Source organism: Condylura cristata, unplaced genomic scaffold, assembly GCF_000260355.1.
Source record: "Condylura cristata isolate star-nosed mole 26May11 unplaced genomic scaffold, ConCri1.0 scaffold00017, whole genome shotgun sequence".
Taxonomy (NCBI): Eukaryota; Metazoa; Chordata; class Mammalia; order Eulipotyphla; family Talpidae; genus Condylura; species Condylura cristata.
Window position 1 is genome coordinate 36174798 of NW_004567118.1, and position 10108 is coordinate 36184905.

Below are 10108 nucleotides of genomic sequence, written 5' to 3' on the forward strand. Positions count from 1 at the left end.
CCCCTCCCCCACCCGCCTCCCCGCACGCCTGCGTCCCTTACCTTTCTTCCTCCAGAGCCCGAGTACTTCCTTTCCTTGACCTTCCTGCACGCCCCTCCCCTCCCTTTAGAGAATTTATTTCCTCCCCACTCTTCCCCTTGGAGGAGTCCATCCCCTTGCCCATGGTGGTGGGGCAGCAGCTGCCGCTGTGACCCCTTTACCATGGAGTTTTTCAGAGGAGGGAGACCGAGGGATCTGGCTCCAGCCCCACCCTGGAAGCTAGGTGGAGGCAGTTGCTGAGGTGACCCTCAGGTCTCCGGACCGTAGTGCCCCCACCTGGGTCTCCCTGGAAGTCTGGAGCCACTGGCCTCCAGGGAGGACTTGAGCTGGAAACTTCAGTGGCCTGACTCTGGGCTCTCTCTGGAGTGGGTTAATATCCTCCTTAGGCCGGACTTGGCTGGACAAACAGGGCCTTATCTTTTGGGGGAGGCCTGGTCTCCACTGTGGAAATAGGGAGTGGGACTGCCTTGGGATGGAGTCCCAGTTTTGATACATAATTGGTTGTGTGACCTTGGACAAGTAACTTTACCTCTCTGAATTGGTTCATCAGTAAGATGTGGATAATGGCACCAAACTTTCAGGGCTATTGTAAAGTAAATGCTCTGATTTTGCGTAGCCGGGCATGCTGTGCATGCTCTTTACCAGTAATACTGAGGGGCCCCACAAGACTGCTTATGGCTCCTGCCTGGAGGCAGACAACTGGCATTCAGGGCAGGGGGTTGGGGTAGGTCCCCACAGACAGGGAACAAGGACTATGAATCCTCATGGCAGAGGCCGTGGCCCAGAGAACAGGCCTCATTCATCAGCAAGCCTGCCCTGGCTCTCTCTGTGAGAGCAACTCCGGGGAGCCCCTTTGTCTTGGGGGACTTGGGGGGGAGACAAGTGTTGGAGTAGACCTCAGCTCTGGAACTCAGGGCTGCCAGATGGCTGTGGAGGGGACCATGGTGGCAGGTCTAGGCCTGTGCATCTGGGTCCCTAGGGGACCAGCTTCTCCCTCTTAGGAGAGCCAGGCGGCAGCCATTGTTGGCTGGGTCCTGGAGGCTGACCCAGGCACTTGCAGAGGGGGCCTGGACTAGGAATAGTGTTACAGTTGGGCTGTGATTGGCAACAGCAGCATTTAGGATTCAGGGTAGCTCTGGAACAGAACTTCCTTATAAGGTTTCTGGAGGTCAGGCTGACCTGTCTAGGTCCTAAGTCAGTTGAGGGGCTATTTTGTAAAGACAGAGGCTTCCAGCACATGCATCACATGTGTCTCCTAATTTGGAGGGGATTCTTAGCCCTTGGTGGGGATGAGAGAGGAAGGGGTATCATGGCAGCCCTTTCCTCTGGAGCAGTTGAGAACAGGACTCTAGGGCCCTCCACCAGGACACTCCCTGGCCTCCTGACCCTACTCACACAAATCTGAAGTTTGTTCCTCCTGGATTACCGAGGTCTTGAATCCAGTTTAGGAAGCTATTTGTGGCTGAGGGGAAGAAAGCAGTTCTGTCCTGAGCCCTTGGCCACACTGCCTGTTATTCTGGCCTAGCCCTGGTGCCAAGCCTCATTGCTCCTTGGCAGAACCTAGAGGGAGTGGCTGTGGTGTCCTGAGCCATGACATCCCCATTCCTCAGTCTCCTAAGGACCTGGGGGGTGGGGGAGGGGGATATGGGGGGGTGGGAGAGGTAGGGGTTGATAGGTTGAGTTTGCTGGGAGAGACCAAGTCACACTGCAAGAAGTTAGGTAACTAGGATCCTGTTCTCAGCTCTGCCTCTTCTCCCTGTGCCCTATACATTTTTTTTACACTTTTAGACTAGTGTTTGTTTTCTGTGAACATAAGATGTATACAGGGTGAAGGTAAGGCTCTATTATTTCTCATTTCCCACCAACTTGGGCTGTGTTGGACAGAACAGGGCTCAGACCCCTCCCCAAGCTCCATGTAGTCCCATCTGGGCCTCAAGGTACCAACTGGCTATCAGGAGGGCTTCCTGGAAGTGGGGGGGGGGTGTCCCAGGATTGGGGAAGAAAGTGATTTTTACATTCACTTCCTCTTCCTGCCCCTGAGGAATAGAGGTGGCTCAGGGGCCTGAGGGTGATTTCCGGGCCTCTGTGGGGAGGATGTGTTGCAGTGCAGGCAGATAGCACCAGAGGCCCCACCCCCCCACCCCCAGAGTGCCTCTCTGCATCTTCCTACTTGTGACCAGGGCTTCCCAGAACACACTTAGCCCTTGCTCCTGCAAAAGCATGGAGAGTTGGGTCAGGTCCTGGTATTCCAGAGCTTCCTCAGGCAGGGGGCACCACTGCTCCTGGTTCCTCTGCTGGACCAAAGACTCCTCCTAAACACCACGCCCCCCTGTGACTGCCCCCACTGCATCTGCCACACCTTCTGCTTCACCTTGCGTGTCCTCTCCTTTTTGAGGGTGGTTCATAGCCAAGGTTCTGGACAGATGACCTTTGAGGGGCTTCCCTCTGTTTTCTAAGACTTCCTGCCATTTGGAGATCAATGGGATGAGAGCAAAGGCGATTCCCCTTCCCCCCAGTATTCTGCCTAGGCTCTGGGCTTGAGTCAGCAGAGCTTTGACTAAGCTGCTTAATGGAGCTAGGCTCCTATAAGCCGCTTATGGGGAGAGCAGGCTTATGGGGAGAGCAGGCGTTGGGGGTGAAGAGGAACAAGGAAGGGGTTGTTTGTTTGCCCCAGTACTATTGAGGTCAAGGAAAGTCCTTGCCTGGCCACCTAGATAATAGCACCAGAGGTAGCTTTAGGGTGGAAGTATCCTTTAGAGAAATATTGTCTCTGCTGGGCCCTACCTGGTGGCTCAACAGGTTGGACTGCCTCACTAGGAAGCTGGCTGCAGCCACTTCAGTGAGAGTTCAATCCTCACCAGGGAGCTGACCCACAGGCTGGGTACCCGCTCCTGTCTCACCCACTGCTGCCTTCAGCAGTATATTTCAGTAGATCTGCCTGTTCTCCCAACTCTGTCTCTGGTGAATCCTCTCGCTGCCCCTGCACATCTGGCCTGTACCAATAAATCTTTAAAAAAAAAAAAAAAGGAAATATTGTCTCTCTTGAGGAAAAGCTGTATCGCCCCCCTTTAGAGTAGGTTTCCCTTAAATAGGACTATGTCTTCCCTCTCATGCTTGCCCTGCCAGATCAGAGACCCATTTGACTAAAAGTTTACCCTGAGCCAGTTGACTCAACTTCAGGGTGAATGGGAAGTGTGGGGGAGGTAGCCTCATCCTTTACCCTGCACCTCAGTTTATCCCCAGTTAGATCCCAGTAGCAGAGCTCTGTTTCTTCTACTGCATGGGGGCTCTCTCAGGGCAAGGGGCTCAGTTCACTCTTTCTGGAAGGCAGAATGGGCTTAGGGATCAGAAAAAGTGGTACCTAGTCTGGGGTCCTGAAAAGCTGAGCTGGCAACAGGAACTTTGGGGCCTGCCCCCTTTCTTGCTTAGCTGCCTGTCTCCCCTAGATTACCTGTGCTCCCCCGAGGAGAATATCTACAAGATCGACTTCGTCAGGTTCAAGATTCGGGACATGGATTCAGGCACTGTCCTTTTTGAAATCAAGAAGCCCCCAGCCTCAGGTGAGTGGGCCGGATGGGCCAGTGATAGAGGTAGGTAAGGGCTGCGAAGCAGGATGCCCAGGGACTTCTCAGGCCACAGAGGAGACAGAACAGAGCTGGGACTTGGACCCCCACAAGCCTGGGGCTGGACCTCTTTTCTTTTTTACATCTCTGGGCTTGCTCTTCTTGGGAGGCTAGTCCTGCCCTTTGTCCCTGCCAGCCTGCCCTCTGCAGGCCTCTTTGGGAACTGCAGTCCCAGAGGTCCCAGGACTCAGTTGAAATTGGTGATGGGCTGACCTAGACCCCCTAGGTGGGACCATTCTGCTGATGATAATACGAATCCTCAATGTGTATCAAACTCACCTGGGGAGCTAAAACAGTGCAAGCAGATGGGGGCCCAGGGTGCAGCACAGGGTGGGCAAGGGCCCCAGCCTGAAGCCCACTGAGCCCAGCCGGGGTGCCTTGCAGAGCGGTTGCCCATCAACCGGCGGGACCTGGACCCCAATGCTGGGCGCTTTGTCCGCTACCAGTTCACGCCTGCCTTCCTCCGCCTGAGGCAGGTGGGAGCCACGTGAGTCACGGCCTGGGCGAGGGCTGAGGGGGTGAGGTGGGGAGGAAAGCCCTTCCCGAGTTCTTACTGAGCCTCTCTTAGGGGTGGTTTGTCTTGAGTCTGGCTGGTTGGTTTCAAGACCCAACTCAGCTCTAACCATTTTTCCCCCTTAGGGTGGAGTTTACAGTGGGAGACAAGCCTGTCAACAACTTCCGCATGATTGAGAGGCACTACTTCCGCAACCAGCTGCTCAAAAGCTTTGACTTCCACTTTGGCTTCTGCATTCCCAGCAGCAAGAACACCTGCGAACATATTTACGACTTCCCCCCTCTCTCTGAGGAGCTGAGTGCGTAGGCCTCATGGGAAGGGGGAGCAAGGGGAGGACTTGTAGAGACCGAGTTGGGGGTGGGGGTCCGTGTGGCTCTTGAACCCCTTTTTACCACCCTGGGCCACTTGTATGTCTGGCTGCCATTCCCATGTCACCTGTAGGGAAACTGAGGCTCAAAGATGCTGGGGGAACTCTGAGGTTGTTCAGCGACCCCAACCCCTAGTCCTGAAGCCCCTGCAGTGGACTGGCTCAGGCTCCTGACCTTTGCCCCAATTGGCTGGGCCTCTTTTACAGTCAGCGAGATGATCCGTCACCCATACGAAACGCAGTCTGACAGCTTCTACTTCGTGGATGACCGGCTGGTGATGCACAACAAAGCAGACTATTCCTACAGTGGGACGCCCTGACTCCCCCCAACCACCTTTTGCCCCAGGAGAGTCCTGGGAGCCCCTGGCTCTCAGTTGGTGTTGGGAGGGAGGGTGGCCAGTGCCCCTGTCCAAGTCCGCAAAACCCAGGGAGCCTGGCACATGGGGTGGATGGTAGGAAAGCTGATTCCTTTCCTGTCCAGGAAGGTCTCCAGTGAGAGGGGTAGCCACTCCTTCCAGGCAGCTGGCTAGGTCTTGGGCCCGTTTCAGAATAGCGTTCCCCTAACTGGGCTTGGACTAGGTCAGGGTGGGGGTCCTTTCCCTGTGCCCTGCCCGTCCTTGACAGGCCGTTCATAGTAACTTTCCAGATGAAGACCCATGGCTGCCAAGCTTCCAGGGGAGCTCTACACCATGGCCCAGCCCAGCCTCCCCTATCAGGGGCTGAGACACTGCCTGAGTGAGGGAGGGGCTGGTGCACCTGTATATAGTTTTCAATAAACTTTCTTTTCTGTTCTCTGGCTGAGGGCCAGCATGTGTGTGTGTATGTGTTGGGGGCAGGAGGGTGGGGCAGGCGATCATGTGATCCTCGAGTCCTGTCCCTAGCCTTCTGCACATGACACCCGACTCAGCATCTCGAGTCAGCATTTAGAACATGTTGCAGCTAGAAAGGGTTTTTCCTGTGATAAAGGAAACCCAGGCCGAGAGGGCAAGCTTTGGCCTGAAATTGCAGCTAGCCCTGGCAGAACAGAAGCTGGAACAAGGGCCTGACTCCCTAGGACCACTGGGTCGAGTGTCAGGCCCTGGTCAGAGAGAGAAGGGGCAGGACTTGGGCTAACGCCTAGATAAAGCTCCTTGCCCTCAGCTGCTTTCGGACGCCTTTGTCGTTGCTCCCTGCAGATGACATGGCTCCTGGCAGGCAGCCCTGCCCCACATGCAGAGGTCTTAATTCCTTAATGGAGGAAATTCAGGAACTGAGCTAGGCAGAGAACTCAAGGCTTGTATCCTACTAGTCCTTAACACGAGAAGGCCCAGAAACCCTAGAATTCAGCTGGGTTCCATGGCGCCTTTTCTGTGAACCAAAACCTGGGCTGAGCTCTGGAAATTCTAAAATGAGTGAGACATAAGGACCAAATACCTGCCCCGAGAATGAGATGAGCTGGGCACCGAGTCGTGCTGCTTGGAGGAGGTAGCATTGGTGCTTAAAAATGGGTCAGCTTTAACTGGGAGAGAGGAGAAAGACTTCAGGGGTACGGTACAGCGTAAAACTAGCAGGACATTCAATCCAGCCCTGTATATGTATGTATAATGTAATTTCTGATTCCTCTACTTCTTAAAAAAAGAAACTGTAGAACTGGGGTGCAGCCCAGAGGTGTGGGGGTGAGAGGATTCACCAGAGGCAGGGTGGGGAGCAGAACAGTGTACTGAAATACACTGCTGTGGGGAGATGGGTCTGCCGCACCATCGTTGGGTTGGCTCCCTGGCTGAGGCTTGAACTCAGGACATGGTGGTGAGACTCAACCCCTAGGCCCTTCACTTGGTTAATTTTACCCTCCTGGAGACCTGTTTAGACCTAAAGACCTACCTGACATTGTGATGCTGTGCTACCTTTCTTGTGCTGCAGAGTACCTTCTGTGTGCCCTCCAGGACTTTGGTGCTGGTGTTTTTACATAGAGAAGCTCCAGTGAGCAGGAGGGACTTTTCCACACACGCAGGCCTGAGGAAGAAGCCCGTCTCCTGCCACGCCGATAACTGCCCTCTTTACTCTTCCTGCTACGAGAAACTGGGTTGAGGTTCTGTACTGGGCCTGCAGCACTCCAGCTTGTGACTAGGAGGAAGGTCGCACCTGGAGCAGGCACTAAGTTGGCACTCAATGGATTATCGCTCACCCTGATAGGCCTATGTCCTTCGGGCCTGGAGGAGGCCCACCTGGGAAAAACCTCAGTCCCCTGCCTCCTTTTAAGTCCTAATGCTGTTGGCACTGGCCTGCTGCTAATGGGGTCATGTGCTGCATTTGGTCATTTGGTCATTTTGGCCCTGTCTTTTTCCCTAGGAGTCTAGAGACTCCCTGGGCAACAGAGAAGACAGGGTGGGCGTGGGCTAGTCCGGCCTCTGACGTTGAGAAGCTGTGAGCAAGGCAGTCAGCCCACACCTTCCGTGAAACTGGTCCTTACAGCTTGTCTCTGGAGTGGGCCAGGTATTTTTGCTTTAACTCCTCAGGGGCACTATGGGGGTACCATCACTGAGTTTAGCAAGAAGCTCCAATATTACAGAGAGAGACCCCCTGCGTCTTTCCTGCCTGGGCAGGCTGCAGGGTGTGCCCTGGGACTGCCGGGCAAGCTGTTCATTTGCCAGATGCTTCCCTTACAGTTGGTGAAGAGCTGCCTTTCCAGCTCCCCAGGCCTTTCCTCCTGCCTAGCCCCCTCACCTCCACAGCCACCCTCCATCCCCACCCCCTCGCACACTTAAGCAAGGGCACTTTGAACTTTTTGTGTTGTGGCTTGCTTTGCTGTCACTTGCTGAAGCCTAAGGACAGTAAGTTTTTCTTTTCCAAGATTTATTTCTTTATGCTTACAGAACTGGGGTACAGGCCAGAGGTGTGGTGGGTGAGAGGATTCACCAGAGACAGAGTGGGGAGCAGAACAGGTAGATTGATGAAGTACACTGCTGAGAGGAGCAGCGGGTGGGGCAGGAGAGGTCTGCTGCACCATGTGAGTCAGCTCCCTGGCTGGGGATGGAACTCGTGCTGCAGTGGCTTCAGAGAGCTTCATAATGCAGTGCTTTAGCCTGGTTGTACCACCAGGGAGAGCCCAGTTTTTCAAATCTATTGTAATAATATATATTTTATGTATTGAAAGATTTGGGCCCTCTCTGGTGGCACAGCGGGTTAAGCACAGCACTAAGAAGCTAAAGCCATTTCAGCATGAGTTCAGTCCCCGCCCTGGAGGGCATATAAATAATCCTTATGTATTCTGCAATACCTGCAATGTTATATGACAGCACCTGTGATCTCCAGTCTTGGGTTGTCTACCTAATGACAGATTCACAGATTCTGTGCAGCTCTGATGATCTGTGGCTGACTTTGGAAATGCTAAATTTGAGGTAGAGATGAGTGAAAGTGAAGATTTAATTTTCCCCTCCCAAATAGTGGATCAATGATTTCTATGCAGTTTTAGAAACTCTGAACAAAAGTATTCATTTCCCCATAATAGGAAACTCCAGACCCAGCTTCCTTTTTGACTGGTCCTTGCTCACCTTAAAACGGGGTTAAACACCTATGGCGCACAGTGGCCAGGAGGGGGCAGCACAAGAGCGGTAGTTCGGGACTCCACTGGCCCAGTGTTCGATCTAATTAGCCAACCAGCTAAGGAAACGAAACTACCTATGTAACATGGGACCCAAAGTCCTCTGTGCTTTCCACCTGTCTTATGTATGCTGAGGGGCAGTCCACTGGTAGGGATGCTGAGATTGGGCCTATAGGAACAGGTCTGAGGGTTCTTGGTGGAGATGTCCTCTGCTCCCCTCACTACCTAGACTGGGTGAGTAGAGTAGGTTTGTCTGAGCTTCCAGGGTCTGGAGATCTCAGGCAAGCGAGTGGGTCCCTGTAAATTTCTTCGCATAACGCTCACCCTGGCCTTGGTGGTTTGGGCATCAAGACACAGGCCTGGGGTTAGCAGCGTAGGAGTGCAACATTGCCAGGGCCGGGGGTGGGGGTGTGCAGGAGGTGGCTTTGAGGGAGGCTTCATTGCCTTCCCATAATGACCAGAGCCAGGCTGGAGTAGGTGGGTCTTCCTCCTGGGTGCACTGGCTGGCCCTGCTTCCCGCCACTCCTCACCCCACTCTGACCCTCTGGTGCAGGCTTCCAGGCTCTGGGAGGCAGGATGCTGATGTAGGGTTGGCTTGATTGCGGGATCTTCTGCAGAACTGTCCTCTGTGGCAGGTAGGTGTTTCCTGGCTCCCCTGGTCTGGACCCCGGAAGCCCCACCTATGGCTACTCTGAGACCTCAGTTCATGTGTGTGCTTTGGGTTCCCATACATGCCCCATCCCTATGCAAGCAGAGTGTGGGGCTCTTTTGCCCTTTGGTGACACCCGTCTGCCTGGTGGTCCTGGGGGGGGGGCATTTGGGAGGGGAGTCTAGAGTGGGATGGAGTGGGTCCCTGAGCCTCCAAAGACCACCCTGTAGAGCTGGCAGGGGACACCGTGCCAGGCTACACTCCATTCATGTCCCCTGTGGAACCCAGAGACCTGCTCTGGGGAAAATGGGGAACAGGAAGGTGCAGTGATCCCTTCTTGCCTGGGAAGTGGCATAGGGAGAGGGCATGGTATTTCTCGCATCCCTTTGAGAGTTTTCCCGGGAAGAGACCACACCTACCAACACCCTCTCGCTACCCCTGAATGGGTAGGGTGTCCTCTTAAATGCCTCACTCTAGGTTTGGTAATATCGCAGCCCTGGGTGAGGGTGAACGAGAACACAGGCCGACAGTGTCCACGATTCGTTGGCCTGGCTTTCTGCTCAGGGAGGAAAGATAGAGAAAGGAAGCTTCAGGACCTAAGACCACAAGGCACTTGCTTTATTGTTCCAGAATATGGCACAATGGCAGGCCATGTGCCTCATCTGACCCTGGGGCCAACCTTTGGGGGTGTTTGTCACTCCCCGGGCCCAGGCTAGGCTGAGGTTCCCACTTGGCAGGCAGCTAGACCACACCCCTGCGCCAGGGGGTCCTGGGCCTGCCAGTCAGGGGCATGGGTGCTCCCCAGCCTGTACCAGTTTTCTCTTCTCTGAATGCCCAGGCTGTCTGAGACAGTCGGAAGTAATCAATAAGCCAGGGCCTAAACTACTGAAGGAGTGAGACCAGTGACCGGGAGGGGCCCTCCCTGCACCCAGGATGGGAGAAGAAGATGCTTTCAAGTTTCCCGGGGGCACGGGCTTTTCCAAACACTTGGTGTTGGAATTGGGCTCAGTTTGTCCTGGGGTGGGTTTACCCCTCCTGTGTGCCAGACAGAGCATGTGCTAAGGACAGGTAGAGCCTGGCAGAGCCAGCCCCTGAGACACCTCAGGGGGAGGCTCCATATCTCCTCCTTCTTGATGGGCTGCTAGGATGAAAGAGGGGGAATAAATACAGGGGCTTCAGGGAAAGATCATGCCTGAGAGAGCCATACCTACAGAGAACGCGGGCCCAGGGTGGTCTCAGACCTGGCATGAGGGCCTTGGGTTTTTGGTAACCCAAGCCCTGGACTCTCGGCCGCCCTGGAAATGAAGTGAGGCTCTCTGTGACGTGTGTAGTTCTG

The 10108-nt window shown here is 54.5% G+C and overlaps 1 protein-coding gene across 1 annotated transcript; it reads left to right on the forward strand.

Moving 5' to 3' along the window:
- The first annotated feature begins 3478 nt into the window (after positions 1-3478).
- Positions 3479-5346, forward strand: UNC119 (unc-119 homolog (C. elegans)). Its single transcript, XM_004684863.2, has 4 exons — positions 3479-3599; positions 4047-4149; positions 4302-4474; positions 4751-5346. The coding sequence occupies exons 1-4, from the start codon at positions 3551-3553 to the stop codon at positions 4861-4863; spliced, it is 438 nt and encodes a 145-aa protein (XP_004684920.1). The 5' UTR covers positions 3479-3550; the 3' UTR covers positions 4864-5346.
- Positions 5347-10108: the final 4762 nt, after the last annotated feature.

Bases quoted from the DNA above. Each gene is read 5' to 3' on its own strand.
- UNC119 (XM_004684863.2), top strand. From the start codon at position 3,551: ATGGATTCAGGCACTGTCCTTTTTGAAATCAAGAAGCCCCCAGCCTCA. The intron at 3,600-4,046 runs GTGAGTGGGCCG...GGTGCCTTGCAG, and splicing joins CAAGAAGCCCCCAGCCTCAG to AGCGGTTGCCCATCAACCGG. The intron at 4,150-4,301 runs GTGAGTCACGGC...TTTCCCCCTTAG, and splicing joins CTGAGGCAGGTGGGAGCCAC to GGTGGAGTTTACAGTGGGAG.